Raw genomic sequence first — 19651 nt, forward strand, 5'->3', positions numbered from 1 at the left:
CTACAGCTGCTGGCCTATGCCACAGTCACGGCAACAAGGGATCCGAGCCACGTTTGCAACCTACACCTCAGCTCTCGGCAACACCGGATCCCCAACCCACTGAGCAAGGCCAGGGATCGAACCTGTGTCTTCATGGATACTAGTGAGATTTGTTTTTGCTGAGCCACAATGGGGACTCCCTTATTCTGTTCTAAATTGACCAAACCAACTTAGCTTTTGGCTGCTGCCTATTGAAAGATGAGCTGAAATATGTTCAGAAAGGCCCAGACTACTTGCTACTCAGTAAAGTGCAGTCCATGGACCAGCAGCATTGGCATCACGTGCTAAGATGGCAGAAATGCAACACCTCGGCCTCCACCCCAGGTTACTGACTCAGAATCTGCACTTTAACCAGGACTGCACGAGGTTCATACACACTTTCGAGTTCAGAAGCCCTAGGCGCTGATCTGCAATCAAATTATCGGAAGGAAGACGGGAGATATTGGAGGATGATAACCTGAGCCTCGGGTGCAGGAGGTAGAGCTCTCTGAACTCCTGGGAAGCCTGGAAAGAAGAAGACAGACGCCTCTCTGATGATTCCAGGAGGAAAACTTCCAGCAGAGAGAAACTAGAGAAAGACAGACTTTATTTAGGAAGGACCTTTAGAGCAGCCAAAGCTGCCCAGAGAGGAAAGGAGTTTGTCTCAAAAGGTTTTGTGGCAGCAGGTGTCCCAGCAGTGGTGTGCCAACTGCCAGGATTGTGAGCACAATCATGCAATAATTTGATTTATAACAGTCAAGGATACATTAGAGCCCAGAGGCATCTGGAGAGGCCTGGCTAGTTGTGGAGAATAGGGATGTCAGGCGTTCAGTCTCCCCGGACTGAGACATGATGCATCATTAGCAAATAAACCCAGCAGAGCTCACGAGACTGTCCCGCAGCACATCTGGGGCATTTTGCGTCCTCGCAAGTCACAGCAAGTGCAAGTTCCTTGTTCAGTATCAGTTTCCCCCAGTATTTCTGGGGGTAGCAATGTATTCAGGATGAAAAATTTTCTAACTATCTTTTCCTGTGTCCTTGCAGGTAAGAGCAGCTACTGAGATATAAGCAAAAATCACCATTTGGGGCTTCTAAGGACAGTTCTTAGGAGAGTTCTAACTCAGGTGACGAGTGCCTTTTTACTCTTCTACCTGTCTTTTTCTTTCTCAAACACAGATGTGATGACTGGTGCTCTAGCAATCATTTCATGATCATGAGGCAATCCTGAAAATGGAAGTAGAAAGATAGGACTGTGGGTGTCTGATGACATCATGGGGCCAACCACAACAAATACTACAGTATCTAGTCAAAACTTTTCTTTTGAACAAAAGAGAAATAGTCACCTCTAATTTGCTCAAGCTATTGTTTTAGAGGTCTTCATACCAGTAGCTGAATGCAATCTTGCCCCGATACATCTTGAGTGGACTGTTACCTGCTTGCAGTATATTCTTACCCAAGTCCAAACATCCCCTGGAGAATGGCAAGTTCAACTGCTCGTCTGAACATCATGAGCACGACTTATTATCTAGATCAAGGGAGATAAACTATGAGCCAGTGGGTCAAATCGCTGTGTCTGTTTACCTATTATTTATAGCTGTTCTCACAATGCAATGGCAGAGCTGAGTGGTCACAACAAAGACCATGTGGCCTGCAAAGCTGAAAAATATTTATTTCCTGTTCCTTTACAAAAAAAAAAAAAAAACCAACAACAACAACAAAAAAACCTTTTCTGATCACCGATCTAGAGATTCAGAAAGTCCTCATTATTGCTATTTTGCTAGCAATATATCCAAATCTAGTGTGAATGGGGCAATGCTTTCCAAATGTTTCCAGCCCTCAGGGCCACGTTGACCTCTGGGACTCAGGGGTTCATACATAACATTGCAAAGCTTTTCTGGTGATGCTGATGAGTGGGTGTTACAGTCTGAATGTCTGCATCTCCAACCCCAATGATGTGTTATGTTGAAATCCTAACCCCTGAGGTGGTGGCCCTAGGAGGTGAGTAGGTCATGAGGGTGGTGCTGGAGAGTCTCCGGGCATATAAGCCATGCAGCTATGGCTGGCATCACGTACACATCATGAATGAGACCAGCACCCTTATAAAAGATGCCCAGGGAGATCCTTCGCCCCTTCTACCATGTGAAGATGGGGAGAAGACAGCGGTTGTGAACCAGGAAGTGGGTTCTCACCAGACATCTGCTGGTGCCCTGATCTTGGACTTGCCAGCTTCCAGGGCTGCGGAGAATAGATGTTCCTTGTTTAAGGCACCGAGTCTACAGCCCTTTGTTACAGCAAGTGGACTAAGACAAAGGGCAATCTGGGGAGCCCCGATGTAAAGCACAGATGATGCCTCCTTCTCTCTATGGGTTTCCTCGTCTACACAACGGAGGTGGATAAAAGCACGTGCTCACGAGGTGGGCTGGAGAGTCTTCGGGTATATCAGCCACGCAGCCAGCTATGGCTGGCATCACATACACCACCACGTGGAGGAGGTGGAGAGAGACGTGGGGAAGGAGGGAGAGGCCGGAATAGTGACATCGGCCCAACTGGATGGAAAGTCCCGTCCAGATGGGAGAAGCGCAACTGGAGCATAAAACTGCTTCATCTGAATCACGAGAACCCTTTAGGGGCATGAAAAATACAAAGGCTGTTGCATCACCTTTTACAGGCCCTCAAACCTTCCAGGGACACATAGGAACTGTGTCGCAAGGCAAAAGAGCGGGAGAGAGATCGATGCATTTTTTAAAATTCCATGACTAAGAACAGCCCAGAAAGTAAAGCCTCCAGGGATAAGTAGCTGTTATAACCTGCAATCAGTGAATGTCAATATGCAACTTAAAAACTTCTCCCACAACGATAAAAATTGGCAGCTCTAATGTGAGTTATACATTCTGATTCTACATTTTTCCTAACACATTGAAGAGTCAAATGCTTCACTCTGTGAAAGCCTCGAGTCCCTCCTGCTTCTCTGACGGCCCTTCTTGGCCTTCCACGGGGGGACCTCCTCTGCGGCCCGTTCATTAAAGGTGGAGACTTTCCCCGGGCCCCCCCTTCCCCTCATGAGGGTCCACTCTCGAGGGGGCACAGTTGATGTTTCGATCAATGACTTCCAAATCTTCGTCTCTAGTCTGGACCTCTGATGGGAACTCCGGACTCAAGACCTGATAAAATCTGTGTCTACATCCACACGCAGGGTCTGCACTGCAAAGCCTCTCCTCCTCCTGCACCTTGCTCTCGCCATGGATGGACCGCTCAGCTGCCTGAGCCAGAAATCTGGGCATCAGCGCTGACCAGGGATGTTCTTTGCTCTCACATCCAAGTACTGGACGGGGGGCCTGCCGAGCCCACCTCCAGAGTCAGCCCTGCCCCTGCCTGGACTGCTAGGGCAGGCTCTCGGTGGCTCTTCTGGCCCCTCCCACTTTCCCCCCATTCCATTCATTTTCGCCTCCCCTGTTCAAACTCCTTCAACAACTTTCCGTGGAGGAGGCTCATGCCAGAGACTGGGTTCTGGGGCCGGTGGAGTGGGCAGCTGCTCTGGCCCCGGGAAGCTCCTGTGTCAGCGCAATCATCTTACTTTAGGCTCCATCTCCTGCTTTGGCAAACCAGGGCGGTGCCAACTTGCCTGCATTTTCTTTAAATTTCTTTAATCCTTCAAAATTCTTAAAATTAAAAAAGCCTTAAATTTCTTAAGCTCACAAATTTCCTTACAACGAGGATGGTGCCAACGTGCTTGCATTCTTTAAAACAGTCTTAAAACTGTTCAGATCAAATACCCTGTTCTAGAAATAGCTTCATCCCCTGGTCTTCCAACTGTCTCCTAGTGGCACCCCCTGCTAAGGGGGACAGCAGGCATTCAAGAACTCAGAGCTTCGAAAGGCCAGGGTCCATGAGTCCAACCCTTCCTTTTATAAGTCACAGGACTGCTGAGACTACTGTCCCCTCCTCGTCCCACATCCACCTTGATGTCTGGCTCCAGGGGACCAAGGGCTTGGGGAAGGCCACCTAGATTGAAGATATGAATAAACATGCCAGGGCAATGTCACGGGCGTGATGACCAGGGCAGGGAGGGGAGCAAGCTCCTTGTGGGGGAGGGGAGGGGATGTGACATCGTGACTGAGTGATCAGCAAGGAGACACAAAGCATGGGAGCTAAGAGCACATGCTCTGCGGCCAAACTCCCCCAATTCAAATCTCGGTTCTGCTGTGCACTGCTGGGCGCCCTGAGAAAGTTACTACACTTCTCTGTGCCTCCGCTCCCTCCTTTGAGAAATGAGGATGATAATATTACCTCTCACTGGGTCTTGGGGGGATTAAATGAGTTCCCACATGCCATGGGCTTAGAATGGGGCCCAGTCCATAGAAGATACCATGTGAGTGTTCAATTAAACGAACAATTAAAAATGTAACCGAATGAGCTCCCACTGTGGCTCAGTGGGTTAAGAACCTGATGTAAGTCTCCATGAGGATGTGGGTTCGATCTCTGACCTTGCTCAGTGGGTTAAGGATTTGGTGTTGACACAAGCTGTGACCCATGCTGCAGATGTGGCTCGGATCTGGCATTGCCGTGGCTGTGGTGTAGGCCTCAGCTGCAGCTCTGGGAACTTCCGGAGCTGGGAACTCCCACATGCTACAGGTACAGCTGTAAAAAGAAAAAAAAAAAGTGTAATCTACTGGTTAGGCTGCCACTGGGAACTGACAAAGGTGTGGACTTCCTGAGTCTCTGATCTTGATCAGCTTTAACATTAAACCCCTCCAGTGGTTTGACTGATGGGGACTGGGCTCTGCTGAGACATCAAGACGGTCACAGCGGGCTCACAAACTACAGGGGATCCCAGAAGCTCAGCGCCTCCACCACCTACCACGTTCTGTGATGTTAGACAAATTGCTTCTTTCAGAGTTCAGTTTACTCATCTGAGAAATGGGTATAACCCCCTCCTCGCAAAAAAAACCATGCCTGAAAGCATTTATAAAAATGTCGTAAGTGTTGGAGTTCCCTGCTGGAGCAGTGGGTTAAGGATCCGGCGTTGTCCCTGCAGCAGCTCAGGTCACTACCTGTGGCACAGGTTCAATCTCTGGCCTGGGAACTTCTACACGCTGTGAGCATGGCCCAAAAAACCTGTCCTAAGTGTCGCTGCTATTATTACTATTGTTGTTGTTATCCCCATCATCATCACGAAATTCTGCAAAGGTGAAGAAGCACTGCCACTGAAGACACACCTGTTACAGCTCTATGGGCTCCACCATAAGATCTTGGCTTAGGAAAGAACAGGTATGCAGATCATGGCTGAGCCTTAGACCCAGAGCTCAGCACAGATTGTACTGCAGGTCGTTCACATTTTTAAACAAAAACACACTGAATTCCCATCGTGGCTCAGTGGAAATGAATCTGACTAGGAACTGGGAGGTTGCGGGTTTGAACCCTGGCCTCCCTCAGTGGATTAAGGATCCAGCATTGCCGGGAGTGGTGGTGTAGGTTGCAGACGCAGCTGAGATCTGGCATTCCTGTGGCTGTGGCTGTGGCGTAGGCCAGCAGCTGTAGCTCTGATTGGACCCTAGCCTAGGAACCTCCATGTGCCATGGATGTGGCTCTAAAAAAACGACAGAAAGCCAAAAAAATAAATAAATAAAATAAAAACACAACTTATTATGTCCTTCCCTTAAAAGGCTCCACTGACACGAATCCCCAAACATGTTATTTCTCAGGGGTACATGAAAGCAGCTCTTCCCGAGAACGGATGGTGTGGCCCCTCCAGCCACCGCGTGTGCGTCCTGGGACCAGCCCAGCTTCTTCCAGGCCCCAAGTCCGCATGCGTAAAATGCAGGGGGGGTGAACTGGATGCTCTCTAGGTTCCTGTGCAGCCTCCCCGGCTCTGGTCTCCTGTGTCCTCAGGCGATTCATAAACTGCAAGGACTTCTGGGCCTCTTCTACCCCCACTTTGCTGTGGAGCCCAAGGTGTTCACAGAATCAGGAGGTCTGACCTTGAGCTTGATTTAGGAGGATCTCATACTCAGGGAGAAAGGCAAGAGCAGAACTATCCCTGAAGCCTCTTTCTTCAAAGCTCAGCTTCTCTCTGAGCGAGGGACCAGCCTCTGGGGAACACTGGGCGGTGAGAAGTGATGCCTAAGGGGGAAGCCAGGGGCAGAGAAGGTTCTAGATGTTTCCATCCTGTTCAGCGGCTGTCCTGCCTCTGCCAGCATCATTAGCCTGAGGGCCTCGAAGGTAAAGAGTGGCCAGTGGGCATTTCTGGCCCTGGCTTCTGTTCTGCCTGGAGGCCATTTGATAACGAGGGGAGGGGAGTGGAGTTAGTGGCGGGGTCCGCAGAGACCAGCAACACACTTCAGGTCAAGCACCTCTGTTCTCAGCTTCTGCTGTTGTCTGGACGTCGCTCAAATCCTGGTCTCTTCCATTAACAGTTATGAAGCTCGATGAGAATCTGGCAAGAGTGGAGTTACCCGCTGCCAGACCCGAGAGTAAAATGGTACTTTCCAGAATTCCAACAAAACAGAAATACCTTCAACGCTAACACTTGCCACATGTGAAGTACCCTCTGTGTGCTGGGCCCTCTGCATGCCTCGCCTCTCACCTGCATGTGAAGCCGCAAGGCAGACGGTACAAGGTCACCCCTTCTCCTGATGAGGACGTGGGCTCAGGGGCGGGGGTGCCACCTGCCCAGGGGAGGTGGGGAGATAGAGGATCGAACCCGAGTCTGCCTGACGTCTCAGGCCTGGCACTTTCTTTTTTTTTTTTACTTTCTGATGACATATCTTTTTTTTTTTTTTTTTTGGTCTTTTTGCTATTTCTTGGGCCGCTCCCGCGGCATATGGAGGTTCCCAGGCTAGGGGTCCAATCGGAGCTGTAGCCACCGGCCTACACCAGAGCCACAGCAATGCGGGATCCGAGCCGCGTCTGCAACCTACACCACAGCTCACAGCAATGCCGGATCGTTAACCCACTGAGCAAGGGCAGGGACCAAACCCGCAACCTCATGGTTCCTAGTTGGATTCGTTAACCACTGCACCACGACGGGAACTCCAGGCCTGGCACTTTCTATCACAGTGCACTGCTGCAGAACCCGAGGCTCCCAAGGTCCCCAGGAACCCCAAGTCAGCAAGGCTGGCAGCGAGCAAGCCGAGTTCCTGCTCAGTAGCTCTGAGACCCAATGCCCTTCTCCTGGGCAGACGACACGTCCTGGCTACAGATGCTTCACTGCCCCTCTGCCTTCAGGAATCTAACACCATTACAATCACCCAGAATTACCTGAACATTCCTCCCTCAAAAGCAAAGCTTTTAGCATCTGACGTTGGGAAACTTTCTTTGCAAATTCAGTTGTCCTTGAAGGATACTGAACCAAATTATATACTTATTTCACCAAAGAACGGAACAGGCTTAGGTCTAAAATTATTAGGTTTGTGTTCTTATTTTTTTTTAGTTTGAAAGGGCTCCCACCTCCAAATTAAGTTTAATAAGACCAAGTCCTTATGCTCCAGGCATAATGATAATAACTCCTTGGAGGAATAAAAACAGTTGACCTCTTCCAGCAAAACCATGTCCACTTTAGAAATAAGCACTAAAAAGACACTTTAAGTCCAATCTCCTTGACTCAGCAAAAGAAAAATAGAATAGGAGGTTATTATCTGTAATGAGGAATTGGGGAGAACCCTCTCTTCTCTATTTCAAGAGGAAACGCGAATCTTGAGGTTTCTTTTCCACTGGGAAGAACAAGCCCAGGAACGCCTATAGTAACACCGGGGGTGGGGAGGGGGGTGAGATTTTGTGCAGAGGAGGCCAAAACATCAGTCTGGATGAACCGAAGACAGAGCAAAGTCTTGTGTAGACAGGACTCGTACAGACAGGCCACTCTCGTTTGGGAGATGAGGCCCGTCTGCCAGGGCCCTCCCAGCAGCTCTGGTGCCCCTTGCCCGCCGGCATCACTCCGCCGCTCTGCTGAGGGCTCTCCCCCAGCTTCTTGCACCTGCTTTTGAACTTCACCTAAATGGACTCACACAGGGTGCACCCCTTGGCTCCGTAATGTGTCTGCGGGATGTGTCCACGGGACGTGTGTGGCACCCGTGCGTCCTCGCTCACTGCTACGTGGTGGGTCTGAGGTACGGACACTCCACCCCTGGGATGGGCACGTGGGTTGCTTCCGCCCGTTACGGGAAAGGCGGCTGTGGGGAATCACGCACTTGGCTTTCGCTCTCATTCCCTTTGGGATCATAGATCTAAATGCGCAAGGTAAATGCTGAAACCTACTGGGCGAAAACTTACAAGGACAGCTGCATGGCCTGGAGGGTAGGCAGGGATGCTTGCCCAGAGCACAGAAGGGCACGATAAGCTTCTGGGTGCTGGAAACGTCCTGTATCTCTGGGCAGTGGTCACACAGATAGACACAGAGGTAAAAATTAGTACAGCTATAAACTTAAGACCTACACATCTGATGATATTTATATTAAACCTTGATTTAAAAGGAAAAGTCCAAGAAAGCCAAGCCTACCTATCCTCCAGGGAGGGAGCCTTTCCTAATTGATGGTCAGAGGACAGTTCACCTAGACTGTGAGTGTCCATGTGGGCCTGACACTCAGATGTCAGTGCTGAGAGGGAGTTCAGGACAGGACTCTGGCCTCAGGGAGACCTGGGTTCAAATTTCAGCATCACCTCTTGTAGCCCAGAGATCCCGGGTGAGTCAACTCACTGCTTCAAGCCTCGACGTTCACATTCACAGATGAAGAAGAGAGGAAACAGGTGGAGACGAACCAAGGGGAGAGAAAGACCGAAGATTTAAGAGCTTGTTTGCGGTGGGCTCAAGTCCCAGACCTGCTTGAAGGATCAGGGGCGGTGCTTGGATCTTAGGCTCGTCTGAGGCCTGGGTTCAGATTCTCCAGCTCAAGACTCAGCGTCTCAGTCTGTCCAGTGCAGACAAGACCAATCCTGTCGGGTGGCTGTGAGCTGCCGTGCCCGGCAGGCCGGACGCCGTGGAGCTGTTAATAGGGTAACCCCATCACCTTCGCCGTCATCTGCCTGTGTACAGGGACTTCCCTATTACAGAATTAGGGATGATTATAGGCTGTGCAATCATGAAATTACAGCAGGTAATTACCATGCCTAATTAATTGTCAAACGCTAGGCAGGCGAGGAAACACAAACAGAACACACAGTCTGTAGGGTGGGCAGTTAAGCATCCTCTCTGCTTCCCCAAAACTGTCAACAGAAACGGCGGAGTTCACTAGATGCTTTTTGCCGGCGGGTTTTCAAGTAGGCAAACAAAACCGGGGAGAGGCTGCTGGGGTGTCTGGCTCAGAAAGAAGCTCGGTACCCAGGCAGGGACCACAGCCCTCGTCACACAAGGTTTCCGGACACGGGTGCTATTTCAGGACAGGAACCTCACAGGAGATACTGGATGGATGCTCTTAACCTCTGCCAGGACTGGACCCTGCAGAGAAAGCTGCTGATACAAAGGCAGCAAGAGCTCCAGGTCCATGTGCATTCACAGGCTGCTTGTTTGGAAACAATATGCCGGGCTGCCCCCCCTTCCTTCCGCGTGGATCAAATGCCTGCCTCCCCACTTCCAGTTGTAGGCGACTTCTTATCCAGACTCCTCCGTCTCAGAACCAAAGGCTTTTCTTTTGCGAATTGTTCTATTCAGGAGCGATGGCTAAGCAACGTGAACGTCCTCAGACTTGGAGAAGATGATGCGTCGTGGACCAGCGCCTATCCTGCACCAGACATTTTACCGACAATTTTCACCAAAGCTTTGCCATTTACATGCCTAAAAACAGAGCCTTGGAGCAATGAAGCAACGTGCCCAATACGACCCAAGGAGTGAGGCGAACAACCGGAAATGGGCTTTAAATGGATGCTACGCTCAGAGTCCCGGAGAAAAGCAAGTGCTCTGAACGCTCACCTCCGAGGCCCTGCAGGACAACTGCTAAATGCACACGGACATCAGGATAAGAGTCTTTTTTTTTTTTTTTTTGGTCTTTTTAGGGTTGCACCCTCAGCATATGGAGGTTCCCAGGCTAGGGGCTAGGGGTCTAATGGGAGCTATAGATGCCGGCCTACATCACAGCCACAGAAACATGAGCTCTGAACCACGTCTGCGACCTACACCACAGCTCACAAGGACGCTGGATCCTTAACCCACTGAGCGAGGCCAAGGATCAAACACACAGCCTCATGGTTTCTAGTCGGATTCGTTTCTGCTGCGCCACAACGAGAACTCCTGAAAGGTTCTTTTAAAACGGTTTTAGGGTCCCAATTCACTTTGCTTCCTTAATATCCAAGGAATGAAATGATTTGTGTGTTGGTTGGCAGCCCGTGTTAATGGATCCTAACAAAACTTTCCTCTTAATGACATGGCTTCATGAGTTATTAACTATAAGTGTCCTTGTTGCTGGAACAAAATGCCCACATTACCACATGACCACGCTGATGGAGGAGCATTATGGCCGCCAAATGCCGAGAATAAGATGAATGACTTCGCTGGAGAAAACCGACTTTTTGGTTCACTGGGTTATGTAAATGAGGCAGACTTGGAAAGGAGGAAATGCATTGTGTACCAGGAACTGCCAGCAGCCCCACCCCTCGTGCCTTTTCAGGAAGGAGGCAGAACAGTTTAGAAGTGGAATGGGACCAGCCCAGGGTCTGTGCCACCTGGAACGGCGACACCACGGTAACTGCTGATGCCAGCTGACAGACAGACTGTCCATTTCGGGGAATGGACCACGGTGCCCTTGCCACACTCCAGCCCAAGCACTACTATTTCTGGACACTTGACCCCAATTTCATGCATGGCCAACAGGACCCAAAGACCATCTGTCACAGCAGACGGCACCTGACTGGTTTTGTAGGTGACAAGAGCTAGACACTGGGCAGTTGTCTTCTTTCCTCCATCCCCTCTGGTCCCCAGTCGAAACCAGTGTTCCCTCCTCGGAGTAACCACTTGGTGCCTCTTACGGTACCAAGCTCAGGGCTGGGCCACAGGGAGAAAAAAAGCCAGGCATAACCCTGCCCTCCTGGGGCCCATGGTCGGCCTTATTTGCATATTCCCTATTTGCATAAGGGAAGGCTGCTGCCCTTATGCAAATAATTGTACATAGGAACAAATTTCACGCGAATAAAGAGCTGTAAGGAAAGGGACATGGTTCTTACAGCTATGCTAGGTCTGGGGATGGGGTTAGGTTCGCCAGGTAGGGAGGTTTCGATCTGAGGCACAAAGCAAGGGGTCAGATGGACCAGTCGTGGAAGGGAAACAGGGCTGGGGCAAAGGCAGGGCAGGTTCAGAGGCCGACACGGAACAGGAGAGAAATGAAAGGAGACCAAGGTGAAGATGAGGTGGGGAGAGCCGGGTTTCAGGTGTCACAGGGTAGCAAAGTGGGTGGAGCCTTGGGGCTTTGCTGTTCCCTCTACCTGGAATGTGTATCCCTCACTCCCTCTGGCTTGGGCACCCACAGTCCCTTGCTGCTCCCCAGCACTGACCAGCACGGGCACACTAGATATTCGCCTCTTTGTCTGTTTACTGTTTGGCTCTCAGAGCCAGAGGAGAAGCTCCCGGAGGGTGGGGACCTGGCTGATCTTGTCCACCGTTGTTTTCCCTGCCCCAGGACAAAGCAGGCCCTGAATACACGCTCACTGACATAAACACAGTTTTTAAAAGGAAGGCATGGTTGAGTGGCTGGAAGGACAGGTCTGGGCGGACACAGGGGCTGTGTTCAGATGTCAGAGCATTGCCGAGCTCGGTCCCACAGGGTGGGCTGTCTGTCACCTCCTGTGGCTGTGTGGGGGCTCAATGGATCTGCGTCCGATACACGAAGCAGGAGCGGCTCAGAGCACCAGATGGTCACCCAGATCTAGCGGATCTGGAGGGCACGGATCTCCACTGCAGTGAACAGGGCTATTTACATGAGAGTGAGGGCTCTTTCACTCAGTCCAGATGGTGGAAGACACGGAGGACACAGGAGCACAGACGCAGGCCTCCAAAAGGAGAGGAAATTAAAAAAAAGAAAAAGAAAATACGAGTGTCCACGAACCGTGGTTGCCTGTTTCTCTGTACTTTCAGTGGCCCTTCTGCCTTACGGAGACTGAGCTACTGGGGCGACACGCAGCTCGTGAGAGGGGAGCAGACACCAGAGCCCAGGTCCACCCGACTCCAGGGCCCACAGCTTCCCATCATCACCCACTAAGCTGGAGACAAAAATGGGGACTCTGGTCCCTTTGCTCGCCGAGTTCCTGACCCTGGAGACCTTTGCCCTAAAATCAAGTCTCTGGGAAGCTCCCCTTGTGACTCAGCAGTAACGAACCCAACTGGTATCCCTTACAATGCGGGTTCAATCCCCGGCCTTGCTCACTGGGTTGGGAATCGGGTGTTGCCGTGAGCTGTGGTGTAGGTTGCAGACGTGGCTTGGATCTGGTGTTGCTGTGGCTCTGGTGTAGGCCGGTGGCTACAGCTCCGATTGGACCCCTAGCCTGAGAACCTCCATATGCCGCAGGTGCAGCCCTAAAAAGACAAATCAAGTCTCTGACTAGACAAGTCACGGGCAGGACCACTTCGGGTGCAGGTCAGTTGCAGATGGACCCACAGAGGACTCAGGGGGACGGTCTCCGCATCCTCTCATACCTGCTTCCAACCCCCTCAGGCCCATTGAGGACCCCAGCTCCACCTACCGCAGCCCCCAAAAAGGCCAGAGGACCGAGGAAGGGAGGGTGGGACTTCCTGTGCTCTGGGATTCTCAGCTCTGAGCTGCACTCCAGAAGGAACCCTCCCCTGCTGGGGCAGTCGCCTGCCCTTTCAAGGGAGGTGGAGGCCAGAAGGACAGCAGAGTCACCCCTCCAAGACCCCTGGACTTGAGGGCAGCCACATCTGAGCAACTGCAAGTTCCCCCCAGGCTGTAGTCTCTGCCCTGATCCCTACACCATTGGCTGAGTCTTATTAAAGTCTGCCCTGGCCTCAGTTGTGCTGGGGGGACACAGGGGACACATGGGACAGGCCCGGCTGTCATACTGGGGTTTGAACAGCAAAGTGAGAGAAGGCACTGTCCCCCCCTCCCTGACCCCAAGTCAAAGCGAAGGTGACAACAGGAAGGCAACTGTGCCCAGGTGCCCAGCCATCAAAGGAGGATCACCTTCAGCGTGGGCAGCAACGTCAGGGGCCACGGAGCAAACCCCGAGGGGCAGAGACTTGAGTGGGCGAGACGGTTGCCCGGGAGCTCAGGAACGGCGGGCGCCACCGTGATGGCAGCTAATTTCCAGCAATCAAACTGCCAGGGGCTCCCATGATCATGTTTGGAGGATTTTAAAAGGAAATATGACTTCATCCTGTGGTTACAGGCTGCATGCAGTCGGGGTACCTGAGTCACATTTGTAGCACTGAAGTTACAAAGTTGGTTTCTTTTCTTTTCTTTTCTTTTTTTTTTTCTGGCTGCACCTGCAGCATGCGCAAGTTCCCAGGCCAGGAATCAAACGGGAGCCACAGCAATGAATGACAACCTGCTGAGCCACCAGGGGACTCCCGAACAGAGTTTTAGACTCACTGAAAAGATAACAAAGTCTCCTGCATTTCTCTTCACAGATACTAATACCGGCCAAGTCTTCTGGGGTGAGGGGAAGGGAAAGCAGAAGCTGGACATCTGTTTGCTCCGAAATAATTTAATTTAGGGACCACGCATGGTAAGTATGACTCCAGTCACATGCACGTATGTGTGAGATTACATCCCTGAAAACAACCAGAAGGATTCAACCTGAAACACTAACAGTGGTTATTTTTGGCATGTTGGTACCTTTTTTTACTATCGTTAGGGTTTCCCGAATTTCTTCCTTTGACTGAATACTGACTGTGATGATAGAAAAATTAAATGACCTATTTCAAGCAAGTGAGACTTGGGGGCGTGGCTCCGTGAAGACAAAGCATAGCTCACGCTCCCTCTCCTCTCCAAAAGCAATTAGATAAGTATTCAAATACAGTCATTTGGAAATGCATGGCCACATCCAAGAACCAAACAATTACCTCTGTGGATTAGGAGGAAACCTCCAGAGTGAGCAGGGTGGGGAAGCAGGCCCCAGGCTGGGCTCTAGGACCAGGGCGTGAGTGCTCGCTGGGGCCTGGGGCCCAGGGGCCCGGGCAGCCCTGCTCCTGGTCAGGCGGGGCGTGTGTGTGGACGAGAACTGGGGTCCAAGATGTTGGAGATGCTGAGCTCCACACATGCCTGAATTCTTTCAAAATGATGCAACTGAAATGCGCTTGGAAGATCTGAGGCTCCAAATTGTTTCTCAGCCCCAAACGGCTGTGAGATTGCTGTGAAGTTACTTTGCACCCTATATTCCCGCAGCTAAAGCCTCTGAGAAGGCTGCTGGTGTGGGAAATGAGTGTTTAAAAATAGAGTAGGTCTATGGAGTTCCCACTGTGGCTCAGCGGGTTAAGAATCCGACTAGTGACCATGAGGATGAAGGTTTGATCCCTGGCCTCCCTCAGTGGGTTAAGGACCTGGCATTGCCATGAGCTGTGGTGTAGATTGCAGATGTAGCTCAGATCTGGCGTTGCTGTGGCAGTGGTGCAGGCTTCGATTCAATCCATACCCTGGGAACTTCCACATGCCACAGGTGCAGCCCTAAAAACCAAACCAAAACAAAACAAAACAGAGTAGGTGTCTCTGCCTTGGAAGGAACAGTCCTATTGAGAACGTGCTCTCTTGGCTGTAAACTCTGCCTGAGTGGGATACCAACCCTGCCTCTACCGCTCATCACAGCCATGCGAGAAGCAAAGCCACCTGTGATAACATGTGGACATTCCTGGGCCAGGGACTGACCTTGAGCCACAGCAGTGACAACGCCAGGTCCTTCACCGCTAGGCCACCAGGGAACTTCTGACACTGTCCTAAGCGGGGCTGCCCGCGCATAGCCATTGTCTCTATCTACTTCAGGGCACCCAGTGTTTACTGAGCACGTCCTAAGTGCTAACTGCAAGGAGGTAGGCAGGGGGGGCCCAAGAGTCTGGAGCAGAGATTAGGAGCCATCTGGGGACCAGAGCTACCTGGGTTTGAATCCTGATTTCACCTTCTTTATGAGCAGTGAACTTTAGTATTTACTAAAGCTCTCCAGGTGCCTTCATTTCTTACTGGAAAAGGAGGACAAGTTTAGCATCTCCCTTCCCTTCTAGGACTGTGTTTAAGACCAACTACTTCGCTTGGCATATAAGTTCTTAACAGAAGTTAGCTGTTATTAGCCAAAGCTATGGTCTGCTCTAAAGAAGGTCACACATCAGTGAGGCAGACAGACAAAGGACAAAAACTATAGTCTCGAGGTAAGGCTATGATAGATGGAAGCACAGGAGGCCGGGAGACCAGGAGAAGCAGCATGGAAAGCAGTGTAGAGGTCATCAAGGAAGGCTTCCTGGAGGAGGTGATGTCTATGCAAAGCCTTGAAGGGTAAGGGGCAGGAGAGGAGAGGGAGTTTTCTCCTTTGCTTCATGACACAGAGACTTTTCCAAATCAAATGAGAACAGAGAAATAGTAAAAATGAAATTTTTATAAAAGTATCTGGTATTAGAACAAGCAGTACGTTCAACTCTGAAGATACCAAAGGAATAGCAACCCCTGAAAGAAGGTTTTAGGGCTTTCCCTTCTGGATGAAGAGTCTCGGACAGAGGAGGACTGTGTGATTACGTTCTACCTCCAAAGACCCAGGCTGTGTGATGGAGCATCCTTCAGGCAAGCGGCTCTTGTGTAAAAGGATGGGCTGGGAGGCAGTCATTCAGCAAGGATGGTGTCGCTTCCTAATGGGATTAAGTAACCCTCCTCCGCCTCCTGCTGCTAACTGTCCTTTAAGAAACTGGGAGCTGCTCTCGGATGTGCAGGATTCAGTTCACACCAGGCCATCGCTCCGCTGCAAGGTGCTTCTGCTCCCAGCACATCAATCGAGCCCGCTCCTGGAGGGAAACCCCGTGAGCTAGTCTAATGCTGTTCTTGCCCTTCTCTTCCCAGTCATGGACCCTTTGATTGCCAGGGGGTAAAAAATTCACGACAGCTTCGGGGAAGTAGGCACTTACTTACTGGCAGGGTGCAAGGGTGTCTCAGACAACCACAGGCTAGAAGCACTGCTGGGCCCTCTGAGAGGCTGGACCGGGGGCCAGAAAGCCGTCCAGGACCAGGCAGGATGCTGCGCATCCCACGCTCAGCCTGCTCTCTCAGCGCTTGCTTTCTCTACACTTGCGAGCTCATGGTCCAAACACGACACCCCTCAAACCCAGCCCCAGGTAGGTTCAGAGTGACCCAGTCAGTGCTTGCTGGATCGCCAGGGCTCCAGGAGAGAGCCTCACAGTGAACACTGGTGTTCCTTTCTGCTGGGCACCCATGCTCCCTCCTTCCGGCAGTAGCACCTCAGTCCTCCTCAAGGGACCCACTCTCTACCCAACCTCAGTCCCTGTGCTTCCCGGCTCTGACCGCAGAGGCATGCATGAGATCAAAGTCTGGCCAACCAAAGCCCTGCGGGCACCACAGTAAAGACATGTCACCCAAGCCAGGCCAATTGGGAGCTTGTTTGGAAAAAAGGTGAGGGGTTTTTTTAGTTCTATGTGGCCTGTGAGGATGTAAGCTCAGAGCTGCTGGAGACATGACAAGGAGAGAAACCCACCAGAGAATAAAGTCAAAAGAGAGAGGGAAGGGAGGAAGGGGAAGGAAAGCAGGAGGATGGAAAACAGAGTAGGGGGGTGACTTAGCCCCTGGATCAAGCCACACCTGAACTCCTTAGTCACGTAAGCCAATAAATTCTGTTTTGTTTATGATAACAGTTTTGCCACTTGCAATCAAGAAAACATGAACCAAAAGAGAATGTGATTAGGCCGGTATCTGGATGGCTTTTTCCTGGGTCGGTTCCACTCTGGGCCAGTTAGCTCTGGCAAGGGCCTGCCTCTGTGTATCTGTGCAGTGTGTATATGGGAGGAGGGGGGCTACTCCCAGAGAAGTAGAGGAAGATCCCTCCTCCTTGGGGAACCTCAGCTTACTCATACAACGTAAAGCTGCTTCTGGTGCCCTCTGTGGTGACCCTGGCAGCTGTGGGCTGGGATGACCTTGGAGCTGAGCAGACAGCACAAATACTTCCCCCCCTCGGTCTAGAAACAGGACAAGTGGTGACTGTCTAACCACAACATGTGGATAACAAATATAGGACTCTCCAATGAGAACTGACCCTTTCTCAAACAACCGCCCAGGCAGTCGCTGAGACAAGATGGCAGAGAATTCTGGTGAGCACGTCAAGACTGGGTTTCCCTTCCTCCTGTGCATTTGCTCAAGGTCTCTGCATTTCTACAGACTGCCTCTGCGTGCTTGTCTCGGCGTTACGGAAATGCATCCCCAACTGAAACTCGTTGAGGGGCTTTAGCTAAATAATGTCAACGAGATGGCATTGAGCTTGGGCAGAAATGCTACCAGCTGCCCACTCAGTTCCATGCAGAACTCACAGAGGGAGCATGGCAGATGTACCCCCAAGAGGCCTGGAAGTTTCCTCTCGTGCTCTCGAGAGCCCAAGGTGAAGCTGCTGAAGCTCCCTCCCCGGAGCATCCCGAGGCACCCCAGATGCATGCTCTTTTTTACACAGCTGCGAGCTTGTGCTTATGGGCCTTAATCTTCCTCTCTGAAAAGCATCCAATTTAAGAATTTTTGCAGTAATCATTTCAGAGTAATGAAAAACAAACAGAACAATAGAGAAACATTTCGGATGAGGACTTTGTGTACCTCTCTCTAATGTTCAAGAGACAGATGAGTCATTAGCAAGAACCCTCTTTTAGCCCCCGTCCAACCAAATTCTGCCTGCATGCACACCACAAACACTGTAATACAGTTAATTTGGTCCATGGACTCATATGGTGCCAATACGATAGCATGTTTTTGTTTGCTTGTTTTGTTTGTTTTCTTCCTTATAATGACGCCAACAAGATAGCATGTGTTTGTTTGTTTGTTTTGTTTTAAGATGGCGCTGGGATGTGCCCCTACGTGGTAAGAGGAAGAAAGGAGGGAAAAGACTTTGCCTGATGGCTCAGCTTCCTGCCACTCAGTAGGATGATGGCTCAGCTTCCCGCCCACTCAGTAGGATGATGGCTCAGCTTCCTGCCCACTCAGCAGGATGCCAAGAGGGCAAAGGCGACGTCACGATCACCTCTGGCAATTTGATTCAAACGTTCCTTCAGCACCAAGATGCATGAAGCACTTTCTCTAGAGGTTTTCGGTGGAAAGATGGCGACGGTCCCCTGCCTTCTAGGAGTTCATGTGCAGGGAGCCCTGAGCAGCTCTGATCTCCCCAGGCCAGGATTGGGACTCCTTCTCCCCTTCCTGGGTCACAGACGCCCTGAAATAACTCATAAAGCCTGGAGACTTTTTCCTGAAAAAAGACAATCACACACACACATTCCACTAGGGTGCAGGCACACACACGTGTGCCCCACCAGGTACACACACACAGAGCCCCATCAGCGACATGAACTTTTACAAATCATTGCAGAGCATTCCAGAAGGTCTCGGGGCCCATGCAGCTACCATAGTGAGGAAGTTGAAACCGGTCAGGTCTATGCACTAGAATGCCTAAGTATCACCCACTCTGCTGCTGCGGCGCCCCCCTGCGGGCCAGCTCACACTTGACAGTTCACCCTCACTCCTTGCAAGCAACTCTTGGGCCAGGGTCACGGTTTTACATTAGAGAGGGGCACACACGACCTCTGAGAGGGGAGTGGGCTTTTCTGGCTTCAAAGACTGACGGTACAGCTGCCTGAGGACACCTACAGCCCCGACTCTGGGAAATCCTCACACTCCAGATCCTGGATACCCTCCCATGTCCTCCCCTTGTGCGGCTGACAAGATGCACAGATTGGGGGTGGCGGGGAACCAAGGCCCGTCCCCTAACCCTGGGCCCACAGCAGCTGACAGGCCAGCTTTCTCTGCAGGAAGGAGCTATGACAACCAGAGATCTTGTATCTGCTGACCCAAGTCGACGGATGTGGGCAAAAACATGTCCTCTAGGGGCCCTGGGCCCAGGACCAACTGGCCTGTGTGTCACTTGGGTGGGTGGATGCATCAGCAACAGCAATGTTAATACGCACCATCCCCCCCCGCCACAACCCCCCACCCACAATCCCCAAATCCCCAAAGCTCTGAAAACCAAAAGGCTCTTGTTTGGTGCAAACTCCTTTGGTAGAAAAATTTGACGGAACCGAAATGAAGGTGCTTGTCAACTCAGCTCAACACACTGAGCAAGAATGCTCCTGACCCACTGCCGAAATACTGAAGGGCTCGATCCCCCGCTGCCCCGGGGCCTTCGTCCTCGTCATGACCTTATGCCTTTCTAAAATCCGAAAAGCAAAGACATATGAAACCATGTTATCTTGAATTGTGTTGACCTCAAGAGTTTGGAGTAATGGGACCTTTATTAGAAAAGGACCTTTTATGGACCTTTAATAGGAGAGTCCTTTGAAATGAAGTTCAACTTTATGTTTTAAAATCAGCCCAGAGGCAAAAGGCGAGCTTGGCCAAAATTACCATCTGGAGATCTCTTAAATTGCATAAAGTACAGTGAACTTGGCTTGGTATATAACCCTGAGAGGTAATTTGGGTATATAAATGTGTAATGTACACAGTATTGTATGATATATAAAGGC

The 19651-nt window shown here is 50.9% G+C and overlaps 1 protein-coding gene across 4 annotated transcripts in view; it reads right to left on the reverse strand.

The window, feature by feature from the left end:
• The window catches only part of SNX29 (sorting nexin 29), a 551544-nt gene that overhangs the window by 101762 nt on the left and 430131 nt on the right, over positions 1-19651 (reverse strand). Inside the window, exon 19 of one of the 4 annotated variants that reach the window (XM_047780472.1) lies at positions 14644-15934. The exons of the other annotated variants lie outside the window; for them this stretch is intronic. Coding sequence (XP_047636428.1) covers positions 15866-15934 — 69 coding nt within the window. The 3' untranslated portion in view covers positions 14644-15865. Of the gene's footprint in view, positions 1-14643; positions 15935-19651 lie in introns of those variants that run through there. 4 annotated transcript variants of the gene reach the window in all.

This window comes from Phacochoerus africanus, chromosome 5, assembly GCF_016906955.1.
Source record: "Phacochoerus africanus isolate WHEZ1 chromosome 5, ROS_Pafr_v1, whole genome shotgun sequence".
Lineage (NCBI taxonomy): Eukaryota > Metazoa > Chordata > Mammalia > Artiodactyla > Suidae > Phacochoerus > Phacochoerus africanus.